This window comes from Lynx canadensis, chromosome A3 (assembly GCF_007474595.2).
Source record: "Lynx canadensis isolate LIC74 chromosome A3, mLynCan4.pri.v2, whole genome shotgun sequence".
NCBI classification, from domain to species: Eukaryota; Metazoa; Chordata; class Mammalia; order Carnivora; family Felidae; genus Lynx; species Lynx canadensis.
Genome location: NC_044305.1, coordinates 109,863,915 through 109,878,997, shown reverse-complemented (window position 1 = coordinate 109,878,997; position 15,083 = coordinate 109,863,915). Strand labels below are relative to the sequence as shown.

General features: G+C 40.5%; 2 protein-coding genes across 4 annotated transcripts in view; one reads left to right on the top strand and one right to left on the bottom strand.

Annotated features, from left to right (window-relative positions):
• The window catches only part of HEATR5B (HEAT repeat containing 5B), a 99,307-nt gene extending 97,426 nt beyond the window's left edge, over positions 1 to 1,881 (bottom strand). For both annotated transcript variants that reach the window (XR_003967895.1, XM_030311309.1), the window contains exons 1-2: positions 1,825 to 1,881; positions 706 to 853 (exon numbers count right to left, since the gene is read on the bottom strand). Coding sequence is in view for 1 of the 2 variants with exons in the window: in XM_030311309.1 (XP_030167169.1) it covers positions 706 to 831 (126 nt within the window). In the remaining variant the exon portion in view is untranslated. The remainder of the gene's footprint in view (positions 1 to 705; positions 854 to 1,824) is intronic.
• Positions 1,882 to 1,989: 108 nt separating this feature from the next.
• GPATCH11 (G-patch domain containing 11) lies at positions 1,990 to 14,038 on the top strand. Of its 2 annotated transcripts, none has more exons than XM_030311310.2 (9): positions 1,990 to 2,127; positions 6,332 to 6,403; positions 6,958 to 7,184; positions 7,988 to 8,029; positions 8,880 to 9,000; positions 9,129 to 9,219; positions 10,295 to 10,411; positions 11,321 to 11,402; positions 12,101 to 14,038. In XM_030311310.2, the coding sequence occupies exons 2-9, from the start codon at positions 6,345 to 6,347 to the stop codon at positions 12,154 to 12,156; spliced, it is 795 nt and encodes a 264-aa protein (XP_030167170.1). In that variant the 5' UTR covers positions 1,990 to 2,127; positions 6,332 to 6,344; the 3' UTR covers positions 12,157 to 14,038. The 2 variants fall into 2 exon arrangements, with proteins under 2 accessions (XP_030167170.1, XP_030167171.1); XM_030311311.2 differs by having other exon boundaries at positions 1,994 to 2,064.
• Positions 14,039 to 15,083: the final 1,045 nt, after the last annotated feature.

Genomic DNA, 15,083 nt, shown 5'->3' with positions numbered 1-15,083 from the left:
AGCCTGGAGCCTTCTCCCCGAATTCCTAGAATCTAGGCAGCTAGTGATATGCCCTAGGACACTAGAGTAGAAAAGTCTCTTTCTGGGACTTCCTAGCCAAGGGAAATCTATGATGCCAATGCCAGGGGTTCCTCAAACCACAGGACTGGCCTACAGTGAAGCACAGTTAGCAAACTTCACCCTGCCCAGGAAACGTACTACTCATTCTTAAATTTAAGCAGACAGCCAAACATTATCAGATATTTGAGGAAAGTATCTAATTTTAAAGACAGAAAACAAAACACATAATGAAAAGCAAGAAGGCTAAAACAGACTACGTAGGAAGAAGAAAACAGAAAAAAGCCACCCCATTATAACTTCTCAGGGAGATAAGTGAAGATATTGGGATTGCTAGACAGCACGGAGGGACCACTTGCAAGGTGGAGATGAGTGAATTTAAAAGTCATATAATCATATTTTTCTCCAGTCACATTCAGTTGTCCGGGTAGAGACATGAAGTAGGCAAAGAGCTAGGTTCAAATGAGATTCTGGTTTTGCCACAAAATAGAAAAAGAACAGACAAAAATTTCTATTACTGTCTTATAGTCTCAATTCCATAAGTGACCCACAACCTTTCCAAAACATAATGCGTGCTCCCTTACAAAGCATGAACATACAATACTCTTCATTATGTAAACCCAGCTGGGAAAAAAAGCAATACTATACCTTGTTGGCAGCGACCAATACTTTATCAAGAAATCTCAACCATTCAAAGATAAAAACTGGTCTCTTTGCTTCAGTGATTTGAGCCAAAGCTTCTTCATTTAGCAATAAACTGTGGGCCAGCTCCATTACTGAAGTTTAAAAGTCACACCTTAACAAATCAAGAAATACTTGTAAGGATTTTTTTTTAATGTTAAAAGTCAAAGCTTAGTGAATGCAACCACTAAGAATTGAAAAGTGTGGTTTTACTTCTCATTTCATTTGCGGGAAATTTACATTTCTTCTTTGAGGCAAAACCCAAGAACCTAATTCTAAAGAACAAGGGTAAAACAAAAACAAACATAAATGAGTCATGCTTGGTGAAGAAGAATGAAAAAAGGACAATTTAAATCAATACCGCAAATAACAGGGCGTCTGCCTGGCTCAGCCAGTACAGCATGCGACTGTTGAACTCAGGGTCCTGGGTTTGAACGCCACGTTGGGCATAGAGATAGCTTTTTAAAAAAAATATTGCAAAGAAGACGTTATTCCAAAAGAAATATGCCTAGCAAAACATATGTCATTAACCCATTCCACGAATGGGAAAACCACGGCACCAAGATCATACACCGGTTGGGCCTGACAATCCACCCTCCTCTTTTCTCGCCCACGGCTCAGTGCACAGCACCCTTACCCTCCCCTGGCCCAGGACGACGTCAAAACTCCCAGAATAAAGATCTCACACTGGAAGTCTCCAACAAGAGTCTTCCTACGGTGACGGGATGGGGAAGGCCAGATCCCTGTGGCCGAAGATTTAGTGACAACCCCGGGCGGTCGGGGAAATGCAGCCCACAAAGGCTGCGCCCGCTGCGGGTCTGGGTTAGCCCGGCTACTCCGAGGACCGCCGTAGCGCAGCGCCCGGCCTGGGGGGAAATGTTAAGAGGCCGCCGCAGGCCTCGCAGGAGCCACTTAGGGCTGTCAACTACAGGAGGCGGTGGCTCGGAACCAAGCCCGGAGCCTGAGAAAGAAAAATGTTCCCTACGAATTCGATTTTCCTCCCCAGTCCTCTGAAAACCTTCCGGGGGACAGGGGTGTGTGTGCGTGTCACCGTGCGTGCTTTGGCCGCAACGGGGATGGCCTCACCTCCTAGTCTGGCAGGGGCTGAACAGCTGAGTTCCGGGGCCAGAAGCAGCTGCCAAACGACCCGGATGCCCCGCCTCCCGCACTCCTGCCAGCAGGAAACGAGAGGAGAGCGCGTGCGCGGAAGGCTCGTGTTGCGCAAGCGCACGAACTACATCCTCCTGGCTCCTCCCGCCGCAGGTTTCCAATCGATTGCTCGCTAAGAAGCTCAGGTGGGAGCTGAGGCTCAGAAGTCCTGTGCAGGTGGGTGGGCGCATGCGCAGCGCGCGCTCTCACAAGCCGACCCGGGGCGAGTAGAGCTACCAGGTAAGGGGATGGGGACAACTGATAGAATGGTAAAGGGCGGTGGTCTGTGCGCTGGTCGTGACTGACCTATCACACCATCACCCACATTCCTGCCTGTGACGCTTGCAGCTGGGCGGGACGCGAGAAGGGAGAAATCAGCCGTCCCTAAGGGGGGGTTTGGGGACTGAGGCTTTTTGGTTACCTTTCTACTGTATGTCCAGCTAATTAGCCCTTCTCTCCACTTGGATGTATAATGGGATTCTCCGTGTGTCTGAAGCAGCGTTCTTGTTGCCACCGCCTCTGCCTGCTCTATGTCAAAAAAACAAGAAAAAGACTTCACCCGAACCAAAACTACTACAGTCTAACCACTCTTAACTGGTAACTCCATTCTTCCAGGTGTTCGGGCCAAAAGCCTTAACATAATCGTTGACATCGCTCTTTCACACACCGCCTCCCATCCATCAGCCAGTCTCCTTAGCTCTACCTTTAAAACACGCTCAGGAGCGCCTGGGTGGCTCAGTTGGTTAAACGTCCGACTTCAGCTCAGGTCATGATCTCGTGGTTCGTGGGTTCGAGCCCCATGTCGGGCTCTGTGCTGACAGCTCAAAGCCTGGAGCCTGCTTCAGATTCTGTATCTCCCTCTCTCTCTGCCCCTCCCCTGCTCTCTCTCTGTCTCTTTCTTTCTCTCGAAAATGAACAAACTTAAAAAAAAATTTTAATATACGCAGAATCCGACCGCTTCTCACCACTTCCACTGCCGGTGGTCCACTTCCACTGGTGGTCCAAGCCACCGTCATGGTGGCTTTACAAAGTTTATCCTTATGCTTGATGCGAATGGATGATGTTGAAGTGTATTGTACCCACAAAGAGGGAGTTTTAAAAAAAAGCTGGAACCCCTTAGGCACCCCCCCCCCGCCCCGTTCCTAAGACCAATGGATTACTTCTGTCCTATAAAAGTTGAAAAAGCCATGCTTTTATGCATGGAGACATGAATTAGCAGTTCTTGCATACCTTTTCGGTAAATAAGAAGATTCAAACTTCTATTATTAGATTAACAATCTAATGTTTTTATTAAACTATATTTACAGTAAATAGGACCTAGAATGATTTGGGGATTTAGTGATAGAAGTAGGAGCGGGAGTAGGTGGAGAGTTATTAGGGCATTTTCTCATGTAAATGATGGTTTAGTGCTTTTGATATGGTGTGTGTATTTGCCCCGCTGGGTTGTGATTAGTATATAAAGGGAATATAGGGCTGTAATAATAATGTGTGTGCCTATGAGGATAATAGTAATATTGGATCATGAGAATGAGGCTATTACTACAGATAGTTCTCCAACTAGATTAATTGTAGGGGGTAGGGCTAGATTTGCAAGGCTGGCTAGTAGTCATCAGGCGGCTATTAAGGGGAGGAGTGTTTGCAGACCTCATGCTAGGATTATCGTTTGGCTATGTACTCGTTCATAGTTTGAGTTTGTGAGACAGAATAGTATCGATGATGTTAATCTGTGGGCAATTATTAGGGCTGTTGCTCCTAAATAGCTTCATGGTGTTTGGATAAGAACTGCTACAATAATTAGGGCTATATGGTCCTATACTTCTAAGAATTAACTAAATGTTTTGATTTATTGTTTTATGTTAGTTTAATTTATGGTTATTTGGGCTAGTTTTGGCTCAAGATGGCCAGTTTGATATGAAATCTTCTGGGTGTAAGCCAGATGCTTTGTTTAAGCTGCATCTCGTTTTATCCAAGCACACTTTCCAGTATGCTTACCTTGTTACGACTTGTCTCCTCTTGTGTTTTTTATAGTTTGAATAGATTGTCTTTGGGTTTTGTCACTTGAGAAGGGTGACAGGTAGTGTGTGCGTGCTTCGTGGCCCAATTCAATTGAGCTCTCTCTTCTCAATTTACTACTAAATCCTCCTTTGGTTCTTAATTTCATAAGGACTTTTTGTGGAAAAGTGTTCCAGGATAGAAAATGTAGCCCATTACTTCCCACCTCATAGGTTACAGCTTGACCTAACTTTTTTATGTTAAGATACTTGTGCTTACTTTTCTTCCTTTTTACGGTTTGCTGAAGATGGCGGTATACAGACTGGATTAGCAAGGGGTGGTGAGGTATATTGGGATTTATCGATTATAGAACAGGCTCCTCTAGAGGGATATAAAATAAAGCATTGCAAAGTCCTTTGAGTTTTAAGCTGTTGCTAGTTCTGTGGCAGACAGATTTGTTTAGTTAGCTATCTAAGTTTAGGGTTAAGCGTAGTGGGGTATCTAATCCCAGTTTGGGTCTTAGCTATCGTGTGGTCAGAGGTGTTAAGTTACTTTCGTGCCATATTTTTATGTTAACTGTAGCTTTTTACAGCTGAGTTAAAATTTAACTTTAGCGCAGGGTGGGGAGGGGTTCCTCTATAACACGCTTTATGCTGTGGGTCTATTAATTCGGGTTAATTGTATGACCGCAGTGGCTGGCATGAAATTTACCAACCCTAATTTAATACGGCTCAGCTGAACTTTCATTCATGGCTTAATTTTTATCGCTGCTGTGTCCCGTGGGGGTGTGGCTAAGCAAGGTGTCAGGCCTATCTTTGCCCATTTTTTCTATCTGGCTTCATTCTGCAAGTGGGATCTCTTCATATGGCCAGGAAGATGGCCCTTTGGAGCCCACCTTCACATACTCCCTGTTCAGAAACTCCAGTGAAGAGATCTCTTTTCCCCCATAAGGCATGCTTATCTGACCTGGTTAGGTCATCACCTCCTCTGTTGCTGGGACATAGTGAACTATAATTGGCCATCTTGTGCCCAGAGAAGTATAGAAGACAGAGCTTGCCACCCTCCACTAGAACCCAGTGGAGGGCAGAGGGTTGGGTTCCCAAAGAAAAGGATGGTGGGTGGGCCAAAACAGCCTGTGTGTACTGCAGCAAATGACTGCCCTCTGTAACTAGCTTCTGGACCAGAAGCATTGATATCATCTGGGAGCCTATTAGAAATACAAAACTTCAAGCTCTAGCTCAGAATCAGATTCTGGATTTTAAGAAGATCCTGAAGCAATTCATATACATAATAAAGTTTGAGATGTGCTTTTTTGGATAACTATTTTATCCCTGTAAGAGAAAATAATTACATGATTTTAACTATTTTGGATGGAAACTCTCCCCAAAAATGTCTCCGTATAAGTGAGATGTTAAGTATACCAAGTTCCAAGTGGACAGCTTGAACATGGAGTGCTGTAGAGAGAGGCCTGGAATGGTTAGGATGGGTTTCGTGAAGGAGGGGAGCTTAGGCCAAGGAGGAAGGAAATGTCTGTGTATGTTCAGAGAACAATGCGAAACCCATGTGACTTGAATATGGAGCCCTAAAGGAGCGTCAGGGGTGAGATTTTGAAGGATCCCTCCTGCTACAGTGTTAGAGTGACTAGTCCTCCAGGGCCTGCAGAGTAAAGTTTATTGAGGGATTGAGATAGACAGATTAAATGACCTGACTTATGTTTTTTATAAAACCACTCTGGAGAGGCTGGCTCAGCAGGAAGAGCATGCAACACTTGATCTCAGGGTTCTGAGTTTGAGCCCCACTTTGGGTGTAAAGATTACTAAAAAAAAATAAACTTTAAACTTTTTTTAATGTTTATTTTATTTTTGAGAGAGAGAGAGAGCAAGTTGGGGAGGGGCAGAGAGAGGGAGACAGAGGATCTGAAGGAGAACTCAGGAACCATGAGATCATGACCTGAGCCAAAATTGGATGCATAACCAACTGAGCCACCCAGGAGCCCCAAATAAACTAAAAAAAAAAAAAAAAAAAAAAAAAAAAGTCTTTAAAAAAAAAAAAACACTGCAGAGAGTGTAGGGGATGCACTGGAAGAGGAGAGGCCACACACAATGAAACTAGTTAGGAAGTTGTTGTAATAGTTCGGGTGAGAAAGAAATGCCTGAACTGAAGCAATGGTCATAACTATAGGAAAAAAGCTTTTGAAGAATATTGTAGAGGAAGAATTGGCAGAGGGCTATACGAGGTCAGGAATGGGGAGATTGTAGCGACATTTATTTGAAAAAATTAGGGGGTAATGGAGGTTTGGAATGGAAAAGAACGAGTCGTTGGAGAGCTTCCCACAGAAAGATGTCAGAAGGCACTTGAATGTGTGGTAGAGCTCCAGAGAAAGGTTTATTTCCATTGTCGACCAAACAACAACAAAAAAAGGTGCTGTTACTTTATCCTCTTTGATTTGTAGATACTTTTGCCATATGAAGTTGAACATGGCGGAAGAAGAGGACTATATGTCTGATTCCTTCATTAATGTCCAGTAAGTAAATTTGCACACCTCATGTAGTGATATATATAAGACATTAATGTAGACTCCTAAGTGATGACATTGATTTTAAATGTGAGTTGAAAAGTCAGTTTTGTTGCTTTGTGGAAACACCTCCTACATTTCTGTACAAAGATACCAGGAGCCTTTTCTTCCCTTTTAATGCTAAACATTTGACTTCTGCCCTTGATTCTTGTTATTTTCCTCTTCCAAGCAAGTTTACACTTTTGCTTTATTTCATCTTACTGTCTCTTCTAGCTCGTATTCAGCTTTGCTCTTTATTATTTCCAACCTCCTAGAAAAATTAGTCTAAAATTACTGTTTTTTCAACTCTCTATTTTCTTTAGCTTCCTACAATCTGGCACCAGCTTTCATTATTACTAAAATAGCCATTCTCAGAGGTCACTGATTATGTTCTAAGATCAATGAAAACAAAGGTGGTCATCGTGGTGGTGCTGAAATATTAAGTAGCGTCAGGTAAGTAAGTAGCAAAGTTACGAGACAACTGCATGTCCTCATCTAAAATAACCTTCTCCATTATTCTTCAGACAAGACATCAGACCAGGATTGCCAATGCTGAGGCAAATCCGAGAAGCCCGTCGAAAAGAAGAAAAGCAACAGGAAGCTAATTTGAAAAACAGACAGAAGAGTTTAAAAGAAGAAGAACAAGAAAGACGTGACATTGGATTGAAGAATGCACTAGGCTGTGAAAACAAAGGGTTTGCTTTGCTCCAAAAGATGGGATATAAAAGTGGTCAGGCCCTTGGCAAAAGTGGTAAGTTCCATCTGGACATAAGCAGGTGTTCCTAACCACCAAATGGTGCTCTATTGATGAGTGCCAGAGAGGACTCCTCATCCATCTACACAGAAAGTAAAGCAACATAGCTACTAGGTGTAACAAGCATATAAAGAACGGTGTCTTCCTATACCGCTTTAGACGAGTGTGTGTCATCAAGAGCTACTTACCAGCCCCACTTTGCCTTCAAGGCACCAACAGCGGGGATGGACGAGGCTTACAACGGAGGCAGCAGCTAACAATGGTGATAAGAGAAGGGTTGAGAAGTACAACAGCCAAAGGACAGTGAAGCAACATTGAGGATGATGGCAGGACACCGCCCTGCTCGCTCTGTACCTGTGCCAGGTACCCCAGTGAGCGCGTGGTTGGAGAAGCTCCATTCTCTCCTCCCTATTTAGGAAGGTGTAGAGGCCATACATTCATAGTAGATTCTGTAAGCCATTTTTCTTTTCTTCCTTATTATAATTGCTTTGATCTTCACCGAGCAAGGCTTTGCTTTCTCTGGAAGCTGCCACTTTCTTGGACATATATCAGTGTTTTCCCTTCCTGAAACCCTAACTTCAGATGGCATAAGAGGCTGTGGGTCAGTCTTACTGAGGAGTAGATATTTGAAGGCAAGGGAGGTGGTTGATTATAGAGTATTCATGTTCAGATTTCAATTTCAAATGGCATCGAAACTGGAAGGGATATGTATAGAACATTGTAAAGCTGCGTACTACGCTCACCTGTAGCTTGAGGAAGAAGTTCTAAAGTCATGTGTGTGTTTTGTTCTCTTTTCTTAGGAGGTGGTATTGTTGAACCAATTCCTCTCAACGTCAAAACAGGTATATAATTATTTCTGAGCATATTTACCAGTAATAATAACTTATGCTTAGATCTAGCACATAAACTTGTATACTAAATGGGTTTTTTTGTGGTAGCACTGTTACAGTTCTTATCCTAGGAAGCCCCCAGTAAAATATTTCTTAGTTAAACTTCTCAATATTTTAAACTAAAAATAACAGTTTGAGTATAAAATAAAATTTAAATCCTAAAAATATGGGGGGAAATCATAGCCATTAAAAATGCAAAGCTATTTTTTGCCCATTGAAATGTGCTAAGGGGTGCCTTGGTGGCTCAGTCAGTTTAGCGTTTGAGTCTTGATTTCGACTCAGGTCATGATCTCACAGGTTGTGAGTTTGAGCCCCGTGTCAGGCTTCCCACTAACAGTGCAGAGTCTGCTTAGGATTCTTTCTCTCTCCCTCTCTTCCCTGCTTGTGCTATGTCTCTAAATAAATAAATAAACATTTAAAAAAGAAAAAAAAGGAATGTACTGAAAGTATTCTGAGACAGACTTATCCATTCAATGTTTTTCTTAAGACTTTGGATGAATTAAGGAGAAAAATACATATTTTATTTGGTTATTATATTTATATGGAAGTATGATAGTTGATACTGTTTTCCCAATTTAAGGAATTTTGTATTGTGTGACTATCTCATTAAATCAGACTAATGATCTTTGTAAAACTCAAATTGTGTGTTTGGGTTTAGGAAAAAAAATCTCTAGTGTTTTCATGTCAAATGATTTCGAGTGATTGTACTCAAATCAGAATTGTGTGTAATTTGCACCTGGTTAGAGGTCATGTTTTGAAGTGTGAAGTCATCAGGTTCTAAAGCAGTTTGCTGTTTGAACAGGGAAAAGTGGCATCGGTCATGAGGCATTACTGAAGCGGAAAGCAGAGGAAAAACTAGAAAACTATAGAAGAAAGATCCACGTGAAAACCCAAGCCGAAGAAAAAGCCGCAGAGCAGTTTCGGTAACACTTGGTATTTGAGCTATTTTGGGTTTTACCCCGTGTTTATTGTGATGTTTTCTGGTAGTTGGGCATTTAAATGGATAAAGGGAGGGCAGACTCTCGGTAGACTATTGTTTTCTTTTGATTAGACTGCGATTGAAACATAAGCAGGATGAAGTGAAGCTGGAAGGGGACCTTAGAAGAAGCCAGCGAGCCTGCCAGCAGTTGGATGCTCAGAAGGCAAGCCTTTCACCTGTGTTCCGTTTGGAAAGGTTTTTCGGTGCCCAGTGTGATTTGCCACGTAATTAGGAAAAAAGAAAGAAAAGAAACTCCAGGCCTGTGGTATCTAGCCCGCTACCTATTAAAGCTTTCATTTAACATGCAGGGCTGATCTTTGATGGTTGACACTCAAGACGATGACCTGGTCGCTGCAGGAACCAGAGTAGTCTGAATCACCCAATAAGGCTCAAATAACATTTTTATATTTAATCGTTCTCTGCTTATTTGGATACTGGAGACTCAGAGCTAGTGTGTGTGAAAATTCTGTCCACCAGAATATTTGATGAATAGCCTATTTTTAGTCCATCTTCAGTACCCCTGTGTCCCTAACTAGTAAGGTCATGGTAGATTACTATATATTTTGGCTGTTTTTAAAATTCTGTTTTTGGTTTTATTTGTATTTCATTTTGCAATTTTTTTATTTTTATCTTTCCATTAGAATAAAATGACTTCAATTAAAGTCTCTAAAACATTTCCCTTCTATGTAAATAGATCTCTGGAAGCAATCTCTCACTTTTCTGTATTCCCATAGCACTTTATTTTGCGTCATGACACTTTCCTAGCTGATGTGTACTTTGTGTGTGTGTGTGTGCGTGCTCTACAAGTAAATCTCGCGAGATCTAAAACCAAATCTCATGAGATTTTTTTTTTTTTTTATTCAAGTTAATTAACATACAGTGTAGTCTTGGCTTCAGGAATAGAACCCAATGATTCACCTCTTACATATGACACCCGGTGCTCATCCCAACAAGTGCCCTCCTTGATGCGCATCCCCTCACCTACATCCCTCTTATGTGTGTTATTTTATTCCCATTAAGATGTGTATACCCATGGCTTATTTCCCTAATAGACTGGCAACCACTGGGGGACAATACTTGAACTGAGTCTTCAACCCTATGGTTCATGCAGCTCAGGGTTTTACTCTTGAAGCAGCAATCAGTAAATATTTCATTGAAAGAATCCATGTCGATATGAACGTACTTGTGATAGTCTTCTGGTTAGCTGTGTTTAATTGGGAATAATTCTTTATTTTCAGAATATTCAGGTTCCTAGGGAAGCATGGTACTGGTCGGGGCTTGAAGAGGAAACCGAGGAAGAGGAAGAGGAAGAAAAAGAACACGATGAAGATGAATATAAGAGTGAAGACTTGAGTGTATGTTTTGGTACCAGTTCCTCGAGCAGGGTGTCTTAAGTGTATGTCTTGGTACCATTCACATTTTGAGCCGGGTAATTATTTGTTGGGGCACACTGTTCTAACAGCATCCCTGGCCTCCACCCACCAGGTGCCTGTTGCACTTCCCCCTTGTGACAACCAAAAATATCTCCAGACATTGCTAAATTTCCCCGAGGGGAAAAATCACCTCTAGTTGAGAACTACTATATTATAGGGTTATTTTATTGACCCCAAACCGTTATATAATTTCTTCCTTTAGCTTCGGTTTACACTCAGCTTCAGTTTGGATGACAGATGAGCCACAAATATAAATTATCTTAATTTCTACTTTGTTGCCTGTTAAACCTCAGGAAGTGATTCTAATGAATACCCCTCTCCTCCACCCATAAACAAAGCAAAAAAACACAGCTCAAAGGAAGTGGAAATTATTCAAGAAAGGAATCCCATTTCTGTGTTTTTTTGTGTATAAGAATTTTATAGGAAACATTTGCAATTTGAAAAACCAGTGTTCCACTTAACTGGGAGACCGTTGATGAGAACTTTAATGACAAAGGGAGGCAGTATTCACTCTCATTCCATCTGGGGAGGTAGGTTCTTTGAAGTAGAGGGAGGTTTTTAAAGGATCCTGATTAAAATAAGAGCCAGCCCAAATGTATTTTCCAAATGTTAACAAGTGGTCTCTTTGTGTCTGTCAAACATGTGACAATATCAGGGTGGCTGGTAAACTGGGACATGTTCTAATATATTCTTCCCTTGATACCTATCCTACATGGTTAAGAGAGTAGCAGAAGATTTATGGCCTTGGGCTAATTTGGCAGGATCCAAGAGACCAGAATACCAAGATTATGTTCAATTTGAACTATTAATGTGCCTGTGTCCTACATGTAGGTACTGGAAAAATTACAAATATTGACTGGTTATTTAAGAGAAGAACATCTGTATTGTATTTGGTGTGGAACAGCCTATGAAGGTAAGAGGATACTTTGCACTTTTTAAAAATATTGAACACAAATGCTCTTTGATTTTTTAACTTCGATTTTGTGTGTGTGTGTATGCACGTGTGTGTAAGTCACATTTCCCATAGACAATGGACATTTCTTATTCCATCCAAATGGCAGTGTGGGGTCAATGTCTTAAAGCAGTGGTGCATATAGAAATAATTGAGGCCTTTTCAGAAACTAAATGTGCAGAAGGGAATTTTTCAGTTCTCTATTTCAAAAGGAAGAATTTTTTAGTTACTTGAGGATGAATTTTTTTCATGCTTTATTTTTAAAGATTCTTTCTTCAGCTGCATTACTTGCAAGATATTTCAGTTTTTTAGAATTAGCTTTTATGTAGACAGAATATTGTTTCAGAATACTGAAATCCACTCCATTTTTTTTTTTTTTTTATTATAAGGAAAGAAATGGGTTTAAAATTTGCCAGATACCTTATAGGGCCAAGCACTTTCCCTTCTAACACATTCTCCCCAAGTTGGCCCTGTTAACTTGAATTTAAGGACTTTACACTTGACAGTAAAGAATTGTTGGTTATGGTTGTATCTTTTCCCAGTTTAGCTCAGTAAGTAGCAAACACAGCTACATGTGTTTACATGTTATGTTGAACTAATTTTCTAGAGTAGTTTACTATACTAGTATTAATCTTTTATTTTCCTCACATACATTACAGATAAAGAAGACCTCTCTTCAAATTGCCCAGGACCAACTTCTGCAGATCATGACTAAGATTATTCTCAATAAAGTAGAAACTTGGAAAATGTTACTGTTTTCTAAAAATAAACAATTGAGCAGTTAGAATTCCCAAATTATGCCAGTTAAAGAAAGAGGGCCTTTTTATATGTTTTGTTCTTTTTGTGATTTTAGAAGCACTTTGTACTTTATAGTTGTTCATTGATTTCAAAAAAAAAAATAACAATGCTGTTTCAGAACGCAAGTGTTATAGACATGGGCAAACACAATTTGTGACTCTGTTGTGATGCTATGGGGCTCAAGGACACCAACAGGTAACTCCCTCATTCCTCTCTTCACTTTGGAACAAAGTGAGAAGTAAGACATGGGAGTCAGAGAGAGATCAACATGTCAGCTTTATTATCAGTGATGTTGAGATAGAGAGCAAGGTTGACTTGTTCTCCTATTAGGCTCCCTAAAATATCTCCCTGACTGGACACAATTGCAGACCTCTGCCTTGCCGGGGATGGAGCCTACCTTTGCCTTCTGAGAGCATTTAGCTTTCAAGGAGAGAGGACCCACCAGGGGCGGGGCCACACATGCTAAGTTCCTTCTCCCAAAATCACATCTCAGATAAGACACTTCTCTGTTGAGAAGGAATGAACAACGGTTCACAGAGCTTGCTCCCATACTTCTCTCTCCCAAGGAGCAAGAAAAAGTCCCTTCCCTCCATGCAGATAGGAGGAAGGAAAAGCATCCCCCTCAATAAGACTGATGTCAGGCCATGTTCCATTAACACTACTTCATTCTAGCCAATTTCAGAAACAAAATAATTATGATACTTGTGGGAAAATCATGAGTTTTCATGACAGTGTGTATATCCACTATAAGTGAAGATTGCAAGTTTTAGCTAAAGAAACTTTAGAATTGGAAGTAATCTTAACTATCAGATTATCCAAGTACTTTTTAAATTTGGGAGCCCTTGGACAACATTCTCAGCAGTTTGCAATCTAACCTCTGCCTTTATTTCTCCAGCCACAGAGAGCTCACTGCCTTAAAATGGATTGTTCCATTGCTGGGTAGCTATAAGTGATTTTTAAAGTTATTTTTCTAAAATCTGCTTCTCTATAATGTTACCACATATAGCTAAGGACATACCATGTAGCACACCTGTAGATATCTTCAGACAAAATTGGGCATCAAAAATCATGAACTTTTTTAAAGTTCACAAGCTCAGGTACCACCCCTAGTGATTTTGATTCGGCTAGTCTAGGGTAGTTTCTAGATATCTGTATTTGTATAAAGTGCTAAGAATACATCTGATAAGCACCTGTGCGTTAGGACTAGTGCTACAGGTTAAATACAGAGCACTGTTACATTCTTGGGGATCCAGTTTTATAGCTAACCTCTCTCTCAGTACCACTGAGCAAGAGATCAGCCTCTTTTATTAGAAACAGTATACACAAGAACAGAGCAAAAGCATAACCTGTATTTGCATAAGTTAAGATAATCAATAGCACAACTTGTATCAGCCTTTGCCCTAATATAACCTAATTCATTTGTTCTCAAGTTTAGCTTGGGGAGCTTTAAAAATGATAATACAAGGGGTGCCTGGGTGGCTCAGTTGGTTAAGTGTTTGACTCATCATCATCATAATTTCGTGAGTTGAAGCCCCACATCGGGCTCTATGCTGACAGTTTCCCATCGGCAGAGGTTCTGATGTAATTGGTCACTGTGGCCTGAGCGTGACCACCTTTGACTCTGAGATGCAGCAAAACTTGAGAATCACTACACTAGTTAACTTCTGGGCCTCCAGAAAATGAAGCATTATTTTTATGAATATAAACACACATATAAAATGCTAGAGCTTATACTGTTGTATAATAGTATTAAATATTTACTTTTTCACTTAACAATAAAATTGTATTAATAGCTGAAACAAAGGAGTTCATCTTTCCTGGTAATTACAGTCAGATACTCTCCCGTCATTTCAGCCAGTATACTGACATCCATGCAGTCATTCCCAAAGCCATATGGGTTGTTTCAGATGGAATGGAGTTAGTCACCAGCTTCCTTTTCTACTACTGACTGTGGGGACAACCATCCACCTGCCTAATGGCCAAGAATATTTTTAATACGTTCATGCTCAGAATACGGGGATAACTTTGATAGAATCCATGACTCCACCAGATTTGTGGTTCGCATTTCCAGGTCAAGGCTTAAAACTAGGCTTACCTTGGAGAGTGGGAAACATTCCTTATTCTTATCCATTAACAATTAAAATACAGGCTTCCAGGGCGCCTGCGTGGCTCAGTCAGTTAAGCGTCCAACTATTGATTTTGGCTCAGGTCATCATGAAATGGAGCCCTGCATCTGGCTCTGCACTGACATCACGGAGCCTGCTTGGGATTCTCTCTCCCTCTCTCTCTGTTCTTCCCCTGCTTGTACTTTCTTTTCCTCTCAAAAATACATAATAAACTTAAAAAACAATACAGGCTTCCAATATGAGTAAAAATTTATTTTTATTAACATAAGCCTTTACTGATTTCAAAACTAGACAATAATGAAAACCAAGATAAGCAAAACATTAGAATTTTTAAATTTGCTTTAGGGAATTTGAATTTGCTTCAGTGAAATTTATGTAAAATTTGAAACATAATATGTCATGTTGTCATTTACTTTTATTTATATTGTGCTTTGTTTCCTTTTTTTTTTTTTGAGTGCTTTGTTTATTTTCAAAGTCCAATCTATAATTTCTAAAGTCTTTCATTTTCCTAAAATATAAATCCAAAATACTGGAGCTTCTACAATTCAAAATGAATAGACTTTAATACATAAAGTTTGTTTCCCTTAAATACCTTTTTTTAAGTGTTATTTGCCATTTAACTGTTGAAATTTGAAAGTGAACATTATTATTTAGTATTAGACACATTTTGTAGGATCAAGCATATGAAATCCTTAATACTTTTATTTCCCACCGATTC

Bases quoted from the DNA above. Each gene is read 5' to 3' on its own strand.
- GPATCH11 (XM_030311310.2), top strand. From the start codon at position 6,345: ATGAAGTTGAACATGGCGGAAGAAGAGGACTATATGTCTGATTCCTTC. The intron at 7,185-7,987 runs GTAAGTTCCATC...CTCTTTTCTTAG, and splicing joins TCAGGCCCTTGGCAAAAGTG to GAGGTGGTATTGTTGAACCA. The intron at 8,030-8,879 runs GTATATAATTAT...CTGTTTGAACAG, and splicing joins TCCTCTCAACGTCAAAACAG to GGAAAAGTGGCATCGGTCAT.